Source organism: Tachypleus tridentatus, chromosome 12, assembly GCF_004210375.1.
Source record: "Tachypleus tridentatus isolate NWPU-2018 chromosome 12, ASM421037v1, whole genome shotgun sequence".
NCBI lineage: Eukaryota > Metazoa > Arthropoda > Merostomata > Xiphosura > Limulidae > Tachypleus > Tachypleus tridentatus.
Window position 1 is genome coordinate 32,165,187 of NC_134836.1, and position 23,470 is coordinate 32,188,656.

At 32.3% G+C, this 23,470-nt stretch overlaps 1 protein-coding gene across 6 annotated transcripts in view; it reads left to right on the top strand.

Annotated features, from left to right (window-relative positions):
- The window catches only part of Vps15 (vacuolar protein sorting 15), a 199,496-nt gene that overhangs the window by 39,362 nt on the left and 136,664 nt on the right, over positions 1 to 23,470 (top strand). For all 6 annotated transcript variants that reach the window (XM_076473726.1, XM_076473729.1, XM_076473730.1 and 3 more), the window contains 2 exons: positions 9,191 to 9,363; positions 11,678 to 11,900. In XM_076473726.1, coding sequence (XP_076329841.1) covers positions 9,191 to 9,363; positions 11,678 to 11,900 — 396 coding nt within the window. The remainder of the gene's footprint in view (positions 1 to 9,190; positions 9,364 to 11,677; positions 11,901 to 23,470) is intronic.

Sequence of the window (23,470 nt, forward strand, 5' to 3'; positions counted from 1 at the left end):
ATGAACTTGTTTTGATGCAATAAAATTCATGTTTGTAATATTTACTGCAACCACTGTGAGAGCAATTGTAAATTCTTATGCAATAAGGATATAATGCAAGTACAAACATTGGGGATGTTTTATCAACAAGGAAGATTCCATGCATGAAACATCCTGTATGTATAAGTAGACTTTATAACTGAGTTTTTTATAAGTGTAATCTGAAGATTGTATAAAGGAACAAAACTTGCATAAATCTTAAGTATTTTGAACAGTGTGATTGATTGATGAACATACAGTCAGTCACATTAACTGAAAGATTTCAATACTTTTGATGCAAATGAACTTGATGTGCAAATTTTCAAAGCACGTGCAAAAATAATGTGATGCATTATGGTTGATCTTGTAAATATTTGCAGTTGTTTTGTCAGTAGTGTAAATTTACTGCAATGTTTGGCTAGCAGTTTAAAGTTTTCTAAGTTTTTATGCATGTATGTTCATCTAGAATTGTTACTGTAATAAATGTTTGACATGTGAGAAGTACTTGTAAAAAAACAAACGAAAAACAATTTCATTTTACAATAGTTTGCATAAAATGTCAGAATATAAAAACATTTGTAAAAATTTGTAGTGTTGTTTTGTGATTTAAATTAAAAGGTGCAATTGGTATGTAGTATCATTAATAAATGGGTAAACTGTCATTGTTGTGTGTGCTTTAATAAACTGTTGGTAAGTTTACAATTGCATGACTGATCATATTGATAGTTTGCAATAATGCATTTAAGCAAACTATGATTCTTAACATACAGCTTACCTTGTTAAATAATACAGAATTAATGCTTTACAATTTCACATATAGGTAATAATAGTAGTAGTAATAATAATAAGTAACAAGAATAGATCATGGAATAATGCACTTAAGTCAAAGAAAGATCTTGGAAATGTTAGGGTACTTCATTCTACACAAGGTGTTTTAGAACAGTGAACATACTACAAGACTTCCCATCAATAAATCTGGAAACTCATGGGCTGGTTTCTTTAAATAATGAATCTTTTTTTTTCTCCTTTGGTTTGATTTGGCTTGAATAGTAATCCCTAGATTATTGTCTTCGTGGAGTCTGAACAGCTGTATGTTTCTCACATCTTTAACAGTTCACTTTTTCTGGTATCCTTTGGGATGAGTTCATATTTTCTATAGGTTTTTTTGTGTGCAGTATCTTGGAATAGGTCCTTCCAAATTAATGTTGAAACATTTATTGTCTTGTGGATTCTTTCCAGTTTCTGTGATTAGTAACCTGACTAATCCTTTTAGTTCTTCAAGAGTATCATAAGAGGTAAACATGTTTTATACTACCTAATTTGATGATCATGTAACATTTAAATAATACTTTTTAATTTTTTTTTCCAATTTAATAAATTCAAGTTCTAACACCAACTGCAGAGCTTTCTGTAAAGATATAAACCTACTTTGTTTCAGCATAATTCATATATCATCATCTTATATGTGAATTTATAAGCTTGTAATGTGCCAACAAATTCACCACTTCATGAAGAGCATCCAGATAAGATAACTAGGAAAGCTTTTCAAATCTTTTGCAAGCTCAACTACAAATATTTTCTCTAGCCTGTTACAGAATTTTATCTGCATATTTCCAGATGGTGTGTCACTTTGAAACTGTTAGTGGTAGTCATGACTCTCAGCTGTTAGGTTAAGTTTGGTTCTAAATATGGTATTAACATGGCTGGAGTAGTCCAGGAAGGCCCTCTAGTAACAAATAGACGACAGTAGTGGTAATAGATGTAGAGCAATTAGGTTCTCCAATTGTGGTTTGTGATAGTTGATGTTTTAGGTTGGAATATTTAAACAAATTCAGAAAGAGGTTTAGTTTTGCATTTATGAATATGTTTTCCATGTTTTATTTTGTCATTAACTCATTTGTTTTTATCATTACAGCCTTTTTGTACTTTTTTATGTATTTTTTTATTACATTAATATCATTTTTACTGTTAAATTAGATCAGTATAGTCTATATGTACTTCAGTCTTATTGCTTTAATCTCTATGTGCATCTTCAATAGCTTCATTGATTCCATCTTCAATCAGATTTATTTTTGTTTTTCATTCTGTATATATTATGTCTCCTTTAAATACTATTCTAAATTCAAACCTTTTACCTCTTAACCATTTTTCAAATTTTGGATAAAGTTCAAATGCAAAAATTAGTTCAATAGTTGATTATTTTCACAACTCATGACACTAATCAGTTTTACTGAACAAGCTTGAAGTAATAAAAAATAATAAAAGATCATAATGACACTCTTTTGATTACTGGATATTTATTTACATGATCGAAAACTGTAAGGATTATAAAGAGTGATTTTTGCTATTTGATTATTTTTGTAACATTAATAAATTTAACCATACTTTTGATTATTGGATAATTGGACTAATTAAAAACACTATATTTTTTTGGAAAATTAATCAATGTAATACTGATTTTTATTAATTAGTTATTTTTATGGCATCAATCAATGTAATTGGTGCTTATAGACAATTGATTAACCCTTTTATTGCTCCACACATCATGTTTCTCTACGTAACTACTTCACACATCATATGGTGTTTTAGATTTTCCCACCACCATTTGAAGTCCTAGCTGATATTTTGTTGTACCAGTGGCATTTAAATGTCACCCCAGTACTTATACATAGCAGGAAAAAATGTGTTTAGCTTAAATATTAAGCATATAAATATTAGTTTTACAAGTGTAACATTAAAATGTAGTCATGTTTTTCATGATCATTGGTTTGCCAGCACACGAGATATGAAAGGAAGGTGATACCATGTTCGAAAAACAAAATTCCGAAAGAACACTCACTTCTACTTACAAGATTAACTATTCTCATTCAGTGCTGCCCTTTGTATGTGAACTTTTTCTTTGCACATGCCACAAGCTTGTGCATTTCCTTTGTTGGAATTAGCACATTCCTATGTGCAGCTCATGCAAATCATCATGTGTCATCTATTAATTAATAGTAGCATAGTGTGCTCATAAAATGCATGTGACTCCTGTTGAACCTTCACTTCTCGTTGTGCAGTGTTTGAGTACAGACATTTTGTGTGGCTTCTCGTGTGACACATTTTTGTTTGAAATGGTTCTATTTTTCCTGTTCTCCAGTTAGGTGATGAGATCATTATGTTACACCCTCTGAGAGCTTCTGATCAGTGTGTGATAGCTTACAGTTGTGCTGAATTTCCATTTTTAGATCACCAATTGTTGGGTTTTTTTATTGTCTCTTTGGAAGTTAGCTCCCAAATCTTATGTTAACCTCACACATGCCCAATATTCTTGCCTTTATGTTACCCTTATTACCTTCTTCTAGTATCTGACTTCCATATATCTTGTCTTAAAAGCTCTTTATAAAATATTGAGGGATTTGTTTTGATACCCTTTACCTTTTCTCTTTCATATTGACCTGTTTTTACTCCATGGCTGTGTTATTACTTAAGTGGTTTCATTGTTGTCGAGACCTTATTGGTAGGGATTCTATTCTGGCTTGAGTTAATTTGCCCTCCACCTATCTCAAGAACTTACATCTTGCTTCTTTCCTATGACACAGCCCTTGACAATATTGAGTCATGGGTAATGTTTGCCTGACAACAGTCCACTCTTTCAACTATTGTAGCCTGTTTGTCTTGATCTGTATCATCAATATACCTCCTATTCCTGTCTCCCATTTTTCATCCTCTCATCCTTTATTTCTAATCTTGGTACTTCCTCTTATCAAGGTCATTGCCAATGTATCTCCCATCATCTCCAGTACTGGCAACTATCTGGTATGTTCAGGACCAGCGAGAGCTTCATTGTTCAGTTTCCTTTCTCATTAGCTGCTATTTGTTGAGGATCAACGAGTAACAAATATTCTTTTAGAGGGACTTTTTCTCATTTTTCTCTCCCACTTAGTATCTGTCAGAGGTGGTTCAGGATTTAATTTTACAGCTGGCTATCAGGCCAGTTTGCTAGCCCTTAGAGGGGTTTTATTCCCATCTTTTCATGGTCCCCAAGTAAATCGGTGATTGGTGAGTGATCATTGATTTGTAGTGCCTCAACCACTGTATTGTGCTCTCCAAATTTGGTATGGAGTCCTTTTGTATCCTCAGATGGATGTTTTCCCTAAGATAATGGAAGTAAAAAATGGATGTCTCCAATGCCTTTCTCTTCATCATGGTAGCTCTTTGCACCTGACTTTATCTTTGGTTTGTTCATGTTGGGGTGGTTTACCAACTTTGAACTCTCCTTCAGACTTGCCTCACTGCCATAAGGGTTTTCTTGTGCTATTCATATGCATACTCTGGGGTTGCAGTTTTGTCATAAATTGGATGACTGGTTACTTCTAACTCATTCCAAGCAGGATTTAACCAATCATACTAACCACCAACTTTCTGTGGCAGTTTGTGTAGGCTGGTTGATAAAATTAGAGAAGTCAGTCCTTTGATCCACCCAATATTTAGTGCATATGGAGGGCTTCTTCAACAGAAACATCAGTCAAGCTCTCCCTTCTCCTTTACGCTTCAATTCTTTGGAACTGTTAGCTCACTCTGTTATCTCAGCTCAGTCACTCATTGCTCAAGAGGTTGTTGCTTTTGGGGATGTGGTCTTCATTCCTCTCAGTCATACCTACACTGGATACCTCATGAATCTTGTAGCCATGCATGGGATCCTGTTTTCCTCCACAATATCCGATCTGCCTTCTTGAAATTGGTGCAAATCTTAATCCTTAATTCTTGGATTGGAGATGAAGATGGTATGATTCTCACTCTACCCTCACTGGAATGTCTGCACCCTGTAGAAGTGGTTTTGTATGTAGTTGACTTACCGAGTGTGATGCAATACACCCTAGCCACTTAACATTTTGCAATTTTTACCCTTTTATTTTATGAATTTCTACTCATGGGCAAAGAGTACATGTGGTTGAAAGAGGTGTGGTTCCCTTCCTCTGATCTCCAGATCTTTTTGTCTTATGGCCAAGTGATTAAGGGTACTTTTCAGACACTTCTGGAAATGCTTCTATTGTTCCCTCGCACCTGTCCCTCCTCCTTCTCAATGTGGGATTCTATCTACTCTTGTGCATGTAGGTAAGTACTGTATTGGAAGTTGTTTGTTTTTCATTCTGAAAATATAATTCAGATAGGTACCTACCTCTTACCACACTTTCCACCCTTCCTCTCCACTTCTTTGGTGCTCACACCTGCCAAACTTTTAAGTGAAGTTTTGGAGGAAGATGAAATTGCTGCTGGAGATGAATGGTTGCCAGGGAGAACCATCAGGTCTAGGAGAAATATTCTAATGGGCATTATAATTTCACCAATGCTGTGAAGGTTCCAAACAAATATCTCATTACTTCTTCCCAGGATAGGAGGACCATCACTTTCTGGATTACCCAGAGTGACTGAGATTTGACTTTGAAATGGAATACATAATCAACTGAGGACTGTCATATTGGTACAAAATGGAGTGAGTCCATGACTGATTGAGTATTGCCACTCCAGCTCTAATAAGTGTTGTGACTTGATCAGGAGAGATGGAGAATGTGCTATTACTGGACAATATTTGCCAACAGACAGACAAAACAGCAAGGTATCTTTGGTGATTTGGGGAATAGTTTTACGTCTTTATGAACAAAAGTGATTTTTGATATGGCAGTCAAGGGTCATGAAAAAGCTTGAAATTGCACCAAACAATTTAGGTTGGTACCACAGGTATAATGTCATTCTAGTTCATAGACTCTTATACTGGCTCACTTTACCAAATCTTCAGCAGTTATAATGGCTCCATCTGGCATTGGTCACTACTTCAAGGTTGGGAGGATTATATCAAGATAGAGACAAAGCATATCTCATTTCTTATTTTTAAACGAATAGTAAAGGATGACCTGAATCAATTCATCAGATGTTTCAAGCAGCTCACTGAAAATTTATTTCCAATGGGCACCCACCTGTGCTTGTAAGATTAGCTATTCTCATCCACTGCTGCCCTCCACACACAAACATTTTTTTTTTATGCATACCACAAACCTTGCAAACTCCCCTTCTTGGGGTTAATACATTTCTACATGTCTCTTGTGTGAATCATCATGTGTCATCTATTTACCAAAAGTAGCATAGTATGCTCAAGTGGTACATGTGACTCTCTTCAGAATAACAGTATCCATGATTGTGATCACAGTTCTGCTTATCACTTGTGATGTTGTATTGCTTTGATTCACTCTGGATGGCCTGCAGCAACTGCAAAAGTAGGAGGATTTGGCAAATACTGCATTATGGAGCATTGCTATATTTATTTGGCTATGACTGAATTTTAACCAAAAGTAAGAGACTGGATATAGAGTGTAAACAATCACAGCCTTTATCATACAAAATAAACGTTTTGATAAGTGCTTGTGAAGTGAAGGCTTTATTAATGCTCTCTCACCATTACCTGTGTAATTATTTTGAGAGTTCAAGTTGTGTTACACACTATCTACATATTTGAAGAATCTATGTCTGAAACAAAAAAGCAAAGTTTCCAAGAATGTGTGCAAAAACTCTTTGATTTTTTAAGTCTGTTTAATTTTTAAAAGTTTGCAGAATCTCAGGAATATATCTGTGTCTAGTAAGCAAAGTAAAACATTACATTATTTACAAGGTTCTCTTTTCTCAGATAGACACACTATCTGTATGACTGATGGGCACTTATATGAACAAGAGCTGAAGCATATTGTCAAAGAATTCCATGATTCACTAATAGAACATATTTCTGCTCTTATTAATGGTATAGTTTTGTACTACAGTGATCTCTTCTAAAGGAAAATCACAAATTTTATGACGTGACCATGTTAAAAATCAAGATGAAAGAAGATTAATCATTCTTTGGATCATTGTTTTATTCTAAAAAATAGACTTTCAACACCCAAAGATATGAAAAATTATATGGAAGCCAAGAGGTTATAAACCTTATAACATATTCACACCAGTTTTAGCATTTACTAATGTGGAATCCTGTTTTAGGTAGACTGAAAACTGTGAAATCATTTCAGTTATTAAAATGTGTCTTTGCTGATGCTGTGGCAGTAGTTTATCCAAGGAAATATGTTCCATTTATCCTGGAAATAGATGTGAGCAACAGTAGAATAGAAGCAGAACTGTCACAATTAAAGAAGGACAAACAAAGAGAAATAGTGTAAGTGAGCTAACATTTTGCTGGTTTCTTCACTGTATAATGAAGAAAGAACTCATTTGTAGTTGTATTTATTCATTAATCAGTCTTGCTTATATCTATATAATAAATATTTTACTAGTTGTAGATTGTGCACTGTTGGAATTGTGGACGAAGTTTAGATAATAGAAATATATGATTATCATCCAGAGTGGAGGAATACAGTATTAAAGTGCAATTCTGACCATTCTCACAGCATGGAAATGCAAAGGGGTTTTCTGACCAGCAAGTGAATGCTTTTCCCTTTCTGGAATGTCTGGTGTAAGAAGTTATCTAAATAGACTACAATTTGCCATGCAACAGGAAGAAGCACAACTGTTACAGATCTGTGATCATAATATGGTGTTTTCCAGTTCAGGAAAGGCTTGAATAGAGAATGTAATAAAGTGATAAAAGCTCATCTTGTGATATGAGAAGAGATGCTTGTGAACAACTTTTGAATCTTGTGAGAAGTTTGTTTTATCATTGTATAATAAATATCTTCATTTGAATTATGATGTTGCAGAGATAGAAATATAAATGTTCTTTAAAATCAAAACCAGATGAGATAGGCTAAATTAGATAAATTTAAGACCATTCATTCCAAGTTTTATATTGTCAGTAAGGCAACTGTTTGATAAACTGTGTTTACATTGAGGGTTATGCTTGAATGAGAAAAGAAAATCACCCCCAAAAATTTCCAAAAAACATATAAATGAATTTAAGACGTAAAACTTTATTACATACACTAAATGAAATCTGATTAGCAATTTGAAAGTGTTGACTAACTTATAATATTTTATATTTAAATAGTTATTTTAATTTTAAAAGTTTTTAATTTAAAGTAGTTATTTTTATTGTATTCTAGCAATGGTAAATAGAACAAAACTGTGTGTGTGTTTTTGGTTTTTTCTTTGTCAAACCAAAACAAAGATAAAATTTCAGTTTAAAAGGAAAGCTTTGTTGAAAATTTTTTTAATGAAGATAGGAAGACAAAAATCAGTGATTTAGGTTTACAACAGAGGTAAGCATTATTAATTGTTTCTTCATAAATATAATTCTGATAGTTTTAAATTTTCAAAGCTGAAAATGTGTACAAATATCACCTAAAAATATTTTGTAGGAGGTACATGATCTACAAAGTTTCCACTTGAAATGTAATAAAACAAATCATTGTACAAGCTAGCAGTTTTATGTTAATTTTTAATAGAGGTTTGATTTCATAGATGTATTTCTAGCTTTACACATACATTTATGTTATAAGAACTACAAATGTCATGATTTATTAGCATATTGCATTAGAATTTTCTGATGCACATTAGCAAATACACTTAACACAAACTTGTATTCAAATTTTATTATAACATAATAAATAGCAAAAGCAAGTGAAATAATATAAATTAAAATACATCTCTATAAACAGTTATTGCTACATGATTGCATAAATTTACATTGTAATAAATGAGGGTTTTATTTTCAGTGTCATTATTTTTGTTTAATAGTCATGGCTTCTTCATTACCATGCTGTTAACATTTCATTAGTATTCTTTCACATTTAATCTGATTTCAAGATGAATTTATTTTGTAATGTGATTTGACAATTTTATTTATTTTTTGGTACTTGTATAGAAGTTACTTAGAAATTCGTTTTTCCTAAGGGTTGACTTATGGTAAATTGGTAATTACTATTTGCTCTGGAAATTGCTATTTTCCCTACACTTAAAAGAAGTACAGAATTTAATGTGTAAAATGATCTTTCAAATACCAAAGCACCATGTTTCTCATATTTTTTACTAATGTATTTAGGACTGTTACGTTATGTAAACCTTCTAATATCAAGAGAGCTATTTGTAGCTTATTTTATGGTTATGTTTACAACAGTTTATTACCAAAATCCAGCTAAATAACTTATTTTAGAAACATTGGAAAGAATTTTGAAAACTTGATACTGTAATCTTTAAATATATTTTTATACAGGATCTAGTGCGCCATATGATGCAAAAAGATCCAAACAAAAGGTCTACTGCAGAAGAATACTTGGAACAACAAAGAGGCAAAGCCTTTCCAGAATATTTTTATTCTTTTCTTAGAGAGTATGTTCAGGGCTTTGCATCTGTGCCCATTCTTACTCCTGATGAAAGGATAGCTAGGTGGGTTTAGATTGATTTTGTTATGCATCAGATTGGAAGAAATTTACATTATCTTTTGGGAACGTTTGTGGAAGCATTGCTTTTGCTATTAATGATAATTCATTTTCAAGTACAAATTTCCTCTTTTAAAGGGCTATAATAACATTTAATAAACAAACACAGTTAAGAATATACATTTATCTTCAATATAATTATAATTATTTTTCAAAGGCACTTAAGTCTTTACAAATGACTTTATAACAAGGTTTCCACAAGCATGAAAAATCAGGAAAATTGAAATTAGTCAAGGAGAGTCAAAGAAATGAAAAAATCATACTGCTGATCATTGAAAGACAAAAAAAAAATAATTTTGTCAATTTTGTACAGTGTGAGAAATAGGATAACAACATGAAGTATAATTAAAAATTTTAAATTTTTATAATCATATGAAAGAAAAAAATGTCAACAAATACTCTCCATCTAGTGTAGTTGTCATATTAAATGTAAGTTCAACATGAAAATCCAAATATTGCACAATGCATAGCCTGTGTAATTAGTAATGCTAAACAGGGTTTGGTGACATTTCAAAAATAAAAAAAAAAGTTTTATGTTTATTAAATATAGTGCATTTAAAATTTTTATGAGGAAAAATGTGGTAATGTTGGCTTGGGAAATCAGGAAAGGTAATCTTACATTTAACATCTGTTGTTGTACATTTTCAGTTCTTTTCATCTTCTCCATTTTCTCTCTCACTCTTCTAAATCATTTTCTTAACTTATCTTTCTTTTGTGCTATTCAAAACTGATATAAAATGTGTTTTTTTTTTCCAGTTATCCCACCAAACTTTGTGTGCTACACTTCTTTTCATCATTTCTTATTTATTTATAGTCTTTGTAAATTATTTCAGTGACCTAATGCTTTTCAAAGCATATCTTCTTTCAACTTTTTCTCTCTCTCATTCAGTTTTATTCCTTTTTCCACCAACTTTGGACCAAGAGGGGCCCAGTGGTTAATATACCTGACCAAAGATGTGAGGTTCTGTGGTTCACATCTTGTTACAGCCACAAAAATAAAACTCTCCACACTTTGGGGCTATGAGTACTTAAGAGTGACAGTCACATCCTATTTTTCAAGTAGAGTAGCATGAGTTAGCAGTGGATGGTATTGTCTGTCACTTCAAAATTAGGATTGGCTAGCATAGTTAACCTTTGAGTAACTTTGAATGAAATTCAACAGACAATTAAAATTATTATAGTCTGTTTACTATTTCTATTTGCTAACTCAGTAATCCTCTTCTAGTAGGTTACCAACTGAATGTGTAACTTTCCTGTTTTCCAATGTTTTTGTTAAATTGCTTTGTCTCCCTTTCAGTCTTTTACTACTCCATTATTGTTTTAAACTTGCTGATTTCTATATTTTTATCCTTATTATTTCTTATTTCATTGTGTCGTCTTATCTTCTGTTTTTCATCTGTTGCTTCACTTCTTTGATTTAGATATTGTTAATTTTGTTTCTCTCGTGATGAACTCTTTTTCTTCTCTTTCTTTCAGATTTGCATTTTTCTGTTCAGAAGGTCTTTCAGTCCTTGGTTTTTTGACAACTTTAACTTTAGTGTTATGTAGTTTATTGGTATTATTTTATTTAACTCTCCATTTATTTACTGATACTTAACTTAATTCTTCATTGGTGTTTGGCATAAACATTACATGTTGTTTGGTATAAGTCTTTAATAATGATTAATTTAAGTCTCCTGTGCTGTTTAACTTAATTCACTTTTTTTCGTTTATAATGTTAACTCATCTTTGTTTCATTTAATCAGTTCTGTTCTACTTGAAACTGTGCTGTGAAATCACTCTTGGTTATCAGATTATGATTGATTTCAAATACACTAAAGTACTCTACTCTTATCACACATATAAATAATTTTATTTGGAAACTAAATCCTTACAGTCTCAAAACTATTAAGATTTGTGACTATTTATTCTTAAACTGGATTTTTTTATTATCAGTATTAAATTGACATTTTTTTCTTACTTAATCTACATTACATCTTTGTAAGTTCTTATAAATATGTTTTAAGTAATGTTAGTCTCAGACTTATAGCTTAATTTAATGTTGTTATTTATGTGTTCATTCGCACTCTCTCTTTATTTATTTTTGAGTTAGAATTTTTTATATTATTTGCTGTACCAAATTATGTAATTAATTTATTTTATGTTGTTTAAGAAGATTATTTTTAGAACAGGAAGTAGATAATGTTTGCTTTTTGTAGCACAAGATAAAACTTTTCACCAGAAGGTTGACTTCTTTCTTAATTTTTGTTTTCACTTTCTAGACTGAAGCCTGACATAAAAAAGATTCTGGAAGCTTTAACTGATTCAGCCAAAGACAAAAATGATAGAGTCAATGATGGCTTGGTCATTATAGTTTCACTAGTTACATCATGTCTACGTGCTCTTAAACACTGTACAGCTAAACTTCATGCCTTGGAGGTGTTAAAACAAATGGCTGAACTGCTGAGTTCTGAGGTTATTCTGGACAGGCTTTTACCATACATGGTGAGCATATTTATAATGATTAATAGGCTTGTGACATTTATAATTTAAGAGTGAAAATTCATTTGGTTCAGACAGGGTAGAGTCATTATTATAAAAACATGCCAGGATTAAGTCGAGATAAAACCAACATCGTTTTTTTAAGCCTGGTTTTATATTAAAGAGAAATAAGTGAGCATTAACTGTAATAAATGTTTGTAATTTTTTAACACTTCACAAATTATAATAATTGTTATTAAATGCAGGTAATGTTTAATAGATCAGTATAAAGGAGTTTTCAAGTGTGTGAACATCTTAATTTTATTCATTATAATGCTGTATATAAAGTGTGTATAACATTTTATTGTAATTTTCCCAATATATTATAGAGGAGAAGCAGGTAATATAAAAATTATAAAGAAATTGGTGTAAGATATATCAATATTTAAAATTTGATTAATTTTTATAAGTTATGTATCATATGTGATGTTTCTATGATATTTCATATGAAATTACTTTCAATTTGTAATAGCAGTTTTTGTTAAAAATATATGCCGCTACTGAATAAAATTTATGTTGAATAACACTTAAGGTGAGATTTTGATCTTTAATGCCATTTTCAAGGTTAAAATGGGTGAAATGGATTGTTTCTCAAAGTGTTTGATCATTTCATATCTCTACCTTTTAGGAGAAACAAATATTTAATCTGTAGATCCTGTTGTAGTCATCTAGTGTGAAGGTTGTTAGAAAGATTTTCTTTTACACATCTCTCATAAGGCAGGTGATCTTGGTTACTTGAGGACTTCTTACATAGTAGGGACTGCTGTAAGATTGAAAAGATATGGACTTTTAAACTCTTTAAGCAGATTTGATAAACTGAAAGATTTAAATTTCCATGGTCTGAATATAAAATAGCATAAAACATTTTGTTCTTTATCTAAATGTGACTGAAAACTGGCCAGATTGACCGAACAATATTAAAATTATTTCTAGTGTGAGATAACAGATTCACTAATTTCTGCATTCAGTGAAAATATACAATTTCCAATCTGCTGTTGACTGCTGCAAGATTTGTGCAGTTTAGGTTTGTTATCTATAAATTTCCAATAACATTTTTGCTTATGTTCAAAATGATTCCACTCTGCAGATGTTTAGATGATGTCATTGCTTCCTATACAATATCTTACCTCATGTTTTCATTATTACTGCTTTCTATCAACACAATTTTTCAATGCTTGACACTAGTATTTTGCTTCCTGCTTTTGCATATCAACATGTAAATGATTATGCAGCAGCTCTCCATCAATAGGAGTGCAACACTAGCACAACTGTAACCAGTACCCTCTCCAAATTTGCACTCATTAATCACTTTTTGATTGGCAGTAATGCTATACAGATATGCTTGTTTTAGTAGGCCAGTTTTTTAACATTTTGCCATATACTACAGACATAGTTTTTCTTTAATCCTTTCAACAAAGATCAGAGGCCATTTCATCATGGTTATTTACTAACACTCAGAATGTTACTAAACTACTATTTTATGAATTTATGAAAATATACTTGGTATGAAATTGAAAAGTATAATTCAGACTTTGGTATTATAGATTATTTAATTTCATAATATAAAAGAAAATATTAAAAAACACACCTAAACATTGATGATTTTTGTGTATCATGTGGTATATTGAATATAGAACTGGTTCAAATTAGGTGTTTGTGATGTCAAAACAAAATATGTAGTTTTGTACAAATTAGGAACTTAAATTTCCAGTATTGACAAGCTAGAATATTAAATAAAAACCTCCTATCATATCTGTTTGCTGAGATATCATTTATGTATTGAATCAAACATACTGGCCTAGCTCACCTCTTTCCATTTTCAGAGATGGTCTCATACACTTGCTTGTGTGTATAGCTTATAATCAGTCAAAAGCTCAGAAATGTGACTAGTAGCTTTCTTATCCATTTTTAAGTGTTATAACATTATCTTGTTAATTTGAAAGGAGATTTCATGAAGGTAAGTTGAGTCCTTAATCTATTTAAAGTTTCATATTTTTTAGACTTAAATACAAATTAAATACTAAGCATGATAAATCACAGTAGAATTGTATGCTATTGATGTAATACAGGTACACCACCAATTTTATGACATCTTTGGTTTCAGAACGTTGCCGGATTATCTGTTTTGCTAGATCAACAGAGATCACTTAATAATAATTCAACAATACATCCCTGAGCTTCTAATTATACCCTTCCCATGTCTCTCAAGCACCATGGACTGCTAGAAACTTATAAATCAAATATTAGATGTGAATTAAATGATTAACAAAATACATTAGTGCAGGTATAAGTGATTTAGGTTTATTAATTAGTGTACATACAAAGAATGTTGCAGTAATACTTTCCAAAGTAGCAAATTGTTACTGGAATTGTAGAGCTTATCATAAAGGTCTGGAAGTTGAGATTATCAGGATTACTGTCTGTTTCATAGTTGACTATTTAATCATGGATTTGTGATTTTGCTGGGGGAACATCCAGAGTGCTTGAAGTTGAAACTGCAGAATTATCAGATATAAGCCTACTGTTCTGACACACATTCTTCTTGGCTACATTTTTAAACATTTCATCTTAGGGGAGTTGTTTTATGTGCTTTCATCTTTCCCTGTGTTATTTGTTCATACAATAAATGAAGAGTCAACACAATTTTAGCTCTTGTTCTGTCAGGAAGGTATGTTGCTCTAGCCCACTGTTTAATTCATCCATTAACTCAATTTACTTGTCCATAGTAAGTCTTTCAGCTACATCTGTTTTATCTTCATCACTGTCATTGTTTTTGTCAGAATTCAGAACAATATCCATAATTTCAGAATCAGTATAGTGATGAACAACAGATGTTTTTTTTTGTTGACATTCATCCACTTGGCCAGACTTTTTCATTAAGCTTACATGCTATACTCTTGGCACCAGGTCCCATAAAAATTTTTGCATACTTGTGCAACTCATTAACAGCTTCTTTCTTCTTTGATACATTAAATCCTTTTAAATCACTTAGTGGGCCATTCCAAAGAGTGCATGCTAATGCAGTGCCATCTGTAGCCACCCATTGAACTAATCTGGTGGTTGCAAAAATTTCAAAATTATGAGAGAGCATTTGAAATTTTTGCAACCACCAGACTAGATCATCAGTTGCTGGAAATCGACGGTGTGCCTGTTATTTATGATTTTATGGTGAGTCAATTATACAAATTAACTTAAAAAAAAAATTATTTTGTTTCATGCCCTTCATGTACAAAATTTTAACATGCTTAGCAAGCTCTCTCTTTCTCTCTCTGGTGTTTGGGTATATATATTTGTATACCCAGGAGGGTCAGGTACACTAAACCTCTTCCTCCTTCCATTACTTTGTTGGAGTGGCCTGATTAATATATTACGAGTAAATACTGAATGGCTGGAATAATATAATAACTTTAGTCTGGTCCTTTTCAGAACAATGTCCATTTATATTGTTCTTTCATTTTTTTTTAATAAGTCTAGAACGTAGGTGGCCTGTTTTATTTTAGTTCTATTTAATTATTACTATTATTATTATTATTTTAAATAATTTTATCTTGATGATGTGATGTACAAATTTAACAGGGAGAGGTGTTTATATCTGTTTTCATCATATATGCAATATTTCTCTAGTTTGCATAACACCTCATTTTTTTGCAAATTTTTATCAAAATATTTTATTGTACTATGTAGAAGTCTATCTGTTATTGTTTGTGTATTTGAGTAATTGTGCATGAACTTTGAGGAAGTGGTTTTAGGTACTCTGTATGTTGATGTAATTAGTGTATTCTGTAATGTTTGGAGTTTGGTTTGTATTTGTTTTTCATTTACATTGATCCATGCAGGAGCTGCATAGTCTATTACAGGTCTAATGTATGTCTTGTATATTTTAATGATGTTTTCTGGTGTTGTTCTGTTGTTTTTACCAGTTAAGACTCTTAGCATAGTTTATTCTTTGCCACATTTTTTTTTTGTTATTTACATGTTATATCCATGTAAGTTTCGAATCATATGTTAACCCTAAAAATTTTGCAGATGTAGCAGTATGGAGAAGCTTTCCGTTCATGTAGATCTAAGGTTGAACTTTATGATGTTTCATTGATTTTGAAAATATTACTAATTGTGTCTTCACTGTATTTATTTTAATTCTATATTTTTCACAATATTCACATAATCTATTTAGTTGTGGTTGTAAGTTAGTGGCTGCTATTTCTGGTGTAGGGGTACTTTTCCAAATTGCTACATCATCAACGAACTGTGATGCATATCCATGGTTTGGGTCTTTGAGTGGCATATTCTTTACATACATTATGAAGAGAATAGGACTTACCACCCCTCCTTGAGGGACGCCAGCTTCTGGAGTGAAGAATTCCAAGAAAGTTCCCTCTACGTTTATTCTACATTTTCTGTTTTCCAGTCTCATTTCATACATACGGAACCGAACACCATTGTGCCATACAGTGTCGAATGATTTCTCGATATCAAGGAAGCAGGCGACAGTGCATTCTTTTTTATTAAAGCTATTTGTTATTCTTTCAGTTAATCTAATTAAGTGATTTGTTGTTTGTCTGTATTTTCTAAATCTGTTTTGCCCTTCTGGTAATTTTGAATTAATCTCCAAAAATGTGGAGAATCTGTTGCTTATTATTCTTTCAAGAATTTTATCTGCACAGCTAGTCAAGCTAATCGGTCAATAACTGTTTGGTTTATTGGCTGGTTTTCTGTCTTTGTGGAACATTAAAATGTTAGCTTGCTTCCAAGAAACTGGGATGTATCCAGAGTATAGAGGTAAGTTAAATCAAGCTGTGAGAAGCAATACCCAAATTCAAAAGTTGTAAGTAGGAGAGATTATCATTTGCTTTACTGCTTTATGTTTTAAGAAAAGTAAGCTTAAAAACTTATTTGTAAATAGTAATAATTTGTATTTATCTATACATATGTGTAATGTGTAATAGTTGAGATGTGATTGTACTGTACAAAATACTAGTCCACTAAAACATGGCTAAGACAGGTCACTTTGTAAAGACTAAAGGTCAGTTTTATATTATGAAATATATTAATATAAGTGCACATGTTCTGTGTCATTGTAACAACAATAAATATGTTATGAGATTTAAGCTATTTAATCTAATCTTTTATGTTTCTGATAATATACTTCTCACAATGTTAGCTATTCTTGTTCATTGTTACCTCCTGTATGTGAACGTTCTCTTTATGCACACCACAAGCCTTTTGTCCATGTTGGAATGGGAATGTTTCAATGTGTGTCTCATTATGCATCATTTCATCACCAGTAAGAGCATGGTACATTTATGTGTCACATGCAACTTGACCAGACTGTCACTTCTAATTTGGCAGTGCTTGTACTTGGATCTCTATTTACTCTGAATTACAGTTTGAGACTATAGTTATTTCTTGAAATGGTTATCAGGTTTAACCTACCCAGTTTTTTGAAACATTACATTAATTACTTCTAATTCTAGTCACAGGTATTTTATATATTTTCTGCTGTCAATTATTGGACCATGAATTAAGAAGTCAATGTTACCACTTCAAATTTCTCAATTTCAACAGGTGTTTTATCACAGGCTTCAGATTTGAGTGATCCTGTGGGAGTAAGTGCCTATTTGCAGGAAGATTGGAGGTTAAATGGGTCAACCTCTATCTCCAGATGTTGCCCTTCTTTTTCTCGAGTGGGTAACATGTCCAGTCTTGTAAGAACTTTGATTGCCTTTTTCCATCTTCTAAATTTTCCACACCTTTCTTGAGAATTCATTTTGATTTTTCATTGTTTTTTCAGACTTTATTTCATCCCTAGCTTCTATTTCTTATGAACCTGTTTTTTTTCCCCATCCCTTGAAATTCAGATTCTTGCCAAACAATTTTTCTCTTAGATGAATGATGGCCTAAGCATAAGGTGCTTCATTCACCTTAGGTTTTGGATCACTTTACCCTCACTTGTCATCAAGCTGATTGTCCTTAACTTGATCAACAGCTGTTGGGTTCTGTTTTATCCATTTTATGAAATATTTATATCATAAGGCTGTATCTTGCTTAGTGGTTTTTCATTTACCTCCTGATTCCATCTTGTACACCAGTTAACTATTTGTTTATTCCATAGAATCTTTCCATGTTTCCTAGGACTTCTTTATCATTACCCTTACAAGTTGTATTTGACAGTTAGGTAGGCTTTTGTATTCTTCCCTTTTGCCTGAGGAGTGTAATCCTTTTAGGGTATCTTCTCATCAAATCTATCACCTCACCACATGTCAATGGCTGCCTATTGCCATCTTTCTTTGAAGGTCATCATTAGGGCCTGTATGTGAACTACACTTCATACCTTTGGTTTACATTATTTACATGATGTGGCTATTTCTTGCTTATGGGTTTTCATTTACTTCTTGTTGCTGTCTTAGTTTTGTTGTGACTAAAGTATAGTATGTTTTTGTTGTTTTTATTTACATGGGCCTTTATGCTAGTGCATTGTGGATTCCCCTCTGTGGGAAGTGGTGCCTGATCAGGTATACTTTTTTTTTTTAAATTGCACTGTCTATCCTATGAACCATGCTTGATGTCAATTATGGTACAGCTTTTCCTACCATAGGTCTTATGTGCAGTTTCAGGTGCTGGTTGTATGTCTGCATTCCATTGTCATCTCTGTCAAGCACTTAAGCCACAGGATTAGATTAAACAACTATAGAGATGGGATGTTCCATAGGACCACTAGTAGTTCTCTCTGGTGGTCTTTTGCTTCAGAAATATAATCATCCCAGACTGCACACTCATGGACACACGAGTAATGCAGACAGGGATTGCTCTCCACCTCTGATGTTTAGTGGCATTGAGACCCTTTCTACCACAGACATGATGTGCAATTTCAGATGTCACCAGGTGTTGATTGATTAACTCCTTTAGCATGGTTGCTTTACTTTTCAAAGGAGGTTATTGCAGTCACCTGTTACACTGTCTTTAGTGGTGCAGTCCTCCAGATTCTTCAGCACACTTTTCCTCCTTTCTTCCACTAGAGTATGGGAATTCTTGCCATTTATCAGTTCTTAACCACTTGGGTGGTAGACTGTGAGGGCTTGTTCACCTGAATAATGCATCATACTATTCAGTTGAGAGTAGGGTAGTAGCATTCTGCAGGTGTCAGTGAGTATTAGTATTTCCTACTATGGACTTGATAAACAGGTTTGGTTGTAGCACTGTCTTAACATATACATATACACATACATACATACATACATACATATATATATGTATTCTGGACTATATCTCTCCTCCTGTAATGGATAGATGATAAATGCCTAATACTGTCTAGTTTTGGAATGTTAGTTTCTGGAAGATATTGGTTGTAGCTGGATTCAGCAAATGTCCTTCCAATGTGGTTGTATATCTCCCTCCTTCTACTGGATATTGGAAAAAGATAGCAAATTCACCAAATTTTGGACCGGAGATGTCTTCCAACCAGGGCTCTCAACCATTCTATCATCTGCTGAATTTCAGTTTATGGTGGGTCAGGTGGTATTGATTGGAATAAAAATGTAGGATTTTGGTACAAAAGCTTGTCTTCTCTATCATAATGAAGTTGGTGATCCTCTGTTTTCTATAGAAATAATGTGCAATTCCAAGTGCCAGCAGGTGTTGAATGAAGTTGAACTACTACTGTGTTTTGTCACAGGGGTCCTATTAATAGGTAGTATGTATTATGGAATTCTTTCATGCTTTTCTGCTTTTTATGTTCATGTGGTACTGTCCCTAATTCTAATCCACCAACCATAGGAATACACTAGCATGAAACAACCATACATTCTTTTTATTTTATAGTTCATTATTAAGTACTATGTATGTGTCACACATATCTATCAATTATTTTTAGTAATTATTATGTAATACAAGGTGCAAAATGTAAATAATATGATTTTAATACTCTTACTTCTACTCCTATTACTCATTTGAGGATTTTGTCACTAGCTTTGGCATATGCTTTCCTTCTCAAGATTTCTTTAGTCACAATGTCTAGTTCAATTTGATTTATGTAACCTTTGTCCTCTCCACAGATTTTTCACGCTGGTTCCATTTCTGTACTTTACCTCTTTCCTGCAAATTAGATTGCATAAGGAATGTGCCTTACCAGTTTGGTGTTTCACTTTTTTATTGCTGTCTTACTCTACATTATAAGTCAATATTAGATTTATCTTCAATTCTCTTAAAGTTTTTTTTTTATTTCCCCCCATTTCTCTTGAACAAAACTTGCCTCTATTCTCGAGAAGAAATTTAGAGAGTTTGTCAGGAGTGTGAATCTACAATAATCTTAACTGTTACTGCTCAACTAGGCTAGTGTTGCCTTGTATGACTCCCATTCTACTCTGAGTGAATGTGATCATCCAAATACTGGATGTCAGCATTTCATACATGAAGTAACATTTTTCCTGACTGAGCCTTATGTTGCTTTGATCAGTGTTAGCCTTTGCTTGTCTATCTGTTGGGATGTGTTAACCAGTTATGATCTTTACATTCACATCTTACTACCATTCTTCATTGTGTTTAACTTAATACCATCTGCTTAGATCTGCACAGTTCTCTTGATGGTTTTCAGTGACATATTTCCACTTCATCTTTCTTGATTTGTGACTCAACTGCTTTAGTCTTTGATTCATCTGCCTTATCTCTCACCTGCTGATATAATGAACAAGATACGAGTATTGTTAGATTAGCTAGAATTATCTGTCTTATAGTAATGTTGCTCAAACTAAGCCAAGAGTGCAACATGATACAGACTGAGGGTTTGTTGGATCTTTTAAAAATTACATTTTTTACCCTCTGCAACTTGGCTTGGTCATTCTTTATTTTACCACTAAGGGTCACAAGTACATTCCACACTCTGTTCTGTTTATGACTGCTGCTCTCATTAGATTGATAAGGCATCTTTATACATTTATTTTCTGGGCTGCATTATGTATGAAGAAAGAGATTATTTTTAACCAATTTCTCTCTAAAATGATTAGTATGGGAAAGAGTTCTGTCAAGCTTTTCTGTATACATGCCAGTGTGAAGAGAACACTGTTTTTTGTAAGATCTAATAGCCATCATCCAACAGGCTTTGTCTGGTTATGTGAATGTTTTATTATTTCCAGTTCACAAGTAGAGAGTTTTGCTGGCTTCTTGAAGATTATCCACCACTTTGGTTAGCATGTATGAAATGCTTGCAACAGATGTATTATCAGTATACACATACAATGACACTTCAGGCCCTTCAATATTAGCTATATATATACATTATGAAGGATGGGACTTATGGCAAGCCACAGTTGAATTTAAAAGTTTTCGGATGTCCATTTGCCAAATTCCAACCGACAGTATTTAGTATCCAGCATTATCAGTATCTACTCAGTTCTAGATCTTTCAAATTAAAATAATGCAACAATGCAGCACTGTGATGTGTGGATAAACTACTGAATAATGTGTGTGACTGCCTAGACATTTGAGGTTGAAAATTTTTCTCTCTGCTCTTTCTTTTCCTATTTCAATAGGCAGACAGTCTTTTTCTTCCAGGTCTTTTACAAGTCATTTTGCTGCCAACTTTTCCTTGAGTTTTACCCATGTTTTTGACATTGCTCTTAGGCATAGCATGGCCACATGATTAGAGCATTTGACTCACAGATTGAGAGTTGCAGGTTTCAATCCCTGTTTCACCAAACAGACTCACTCTTTCAACTGTGAGGGCATTAAAATGTGACAATCAATCCAACCTTTCAAGGATAAAAAAGTAGCTTATGAGTTGACAGTGGGCAGTGATGACTAGCTGTCTTCCCTCTAGTTTTTCTCATTAGAAATTGTTCATTATGGTTAATTCACACACAATCTAACTTCACTTTTATTTCCATTTTCAATAACTTACTTTACTTTACTTGCACTAACTTCACCTATATATATTGCCTGGCTGAGGCCAAAGCTTTCTACAAACTACAGTACAGTATGATGTAACAATATTCACTTAAAAGGAATGAGAAACATTCAGAAGGTTTGGGTAGTGTGACATCAGTTCACAACAGATGAACTACACAACAAAGGATTCACAAAGAGTTGCCCTAACTATCATTTCTAAAAATAACTAACTTTAATGCTCGCACAATTTAAACAAAATAATATTTTCATATTAAATTTAAATGAAACGGTTGTGTGTCTCTAACACTCAGGCAATAATATACTGTATAATACAAATTTTTTTGTCTGAAACATTTTTCAAGGCAACAATTGTAACAATAACTGACATTTGTTAAAGTTATTAACCATTCAAGGCAACAATTGTAACAATAATTGACATTTTTTAAAGTTATTAACCCTTTGTAATGTGTCAGGGTTCAAAGACCATGTCATTGCATTTGTTGACATGGATTCAAAATTTAATTGAACTACTGTTTTATGAACTTATGTCAATAAGTTTGGAATCAAAGTATAGATTATAATTGAAATTTTAATATTACATATGAGTTAATTTATAGATTTAAAAGTAAATTTTAAACAACATTCCTAAATATAGATTTTACTGAGTCACATGGTATGCTCAATGCAGCACTATTTAAAATTAGATGTTTATGATGTCAAAATATGAAGTCGACAATTTAGTACATATTAGGAACAAATGACTAATACTGACAAGTAGTAAAAAATAAGAATCTTTTTTATTTTGTTGAGTTATGGCTTATGTACTGAATCAAATATGGTGGCTCTTTCCATTGTTTGAAACTGTCCATTATCAACTTTTGCTACAGTATGTGGCATGTGAATAATCAGTCAACAACTTAGAATGTCCCCAGAGTGTTTTGTTAGCTATAGTGGAATTCTGTGTTATCAGTGTACTTACTTATGATTTTTTTGGTTATTCACTTTTATATGTAAAACCTAAAAAAATTTTGTTTGATATCCTCCATATGCAAAATTTTAAAAAGCTTTGCAACTTATGTCAAGGAGCAATTACATACACAGGTCATGGCAAGAAGAGATAATTGTTTCCTTTACTTCTTGATTTATTGTTCTATATTTTATTTCTAAATAGTAATAACCTATATACAAATATATAATGTATAATAATGGAAATGTGACTGTATATTAGAAAATACTAGTCCACCAAAACACAGCCAAGACAGGAAATATGAAAGGTCAGTTTTTTTTATTAATGGATATATAACATGAGTGCATGTTCGCCATGTCAATGCAAGTTGTGTAATGTTAGGTGGACGACTGGTTGGTCAATATAATAAAAAAAAATATATATATATATATATATGTTCATGTATAGCGTTATGAGACTAAAGCTACTTAGACTAAACATTTGTATTTTCGTGTTATAATATATAGTCATTCTAGAATGAAATAAGCATAATTTATATTTATGTCTTAATGTTTTTATGATGGTTATGAGGTTGGTTAAGTGACAGAGTCCACATAGTTAGAGTATAGAGAATAACATAAAATATAAAGTCTTATAGAAAACAAACATTTGAAATGTATTTAGGATGTTTTATAGATTATGGAAATAA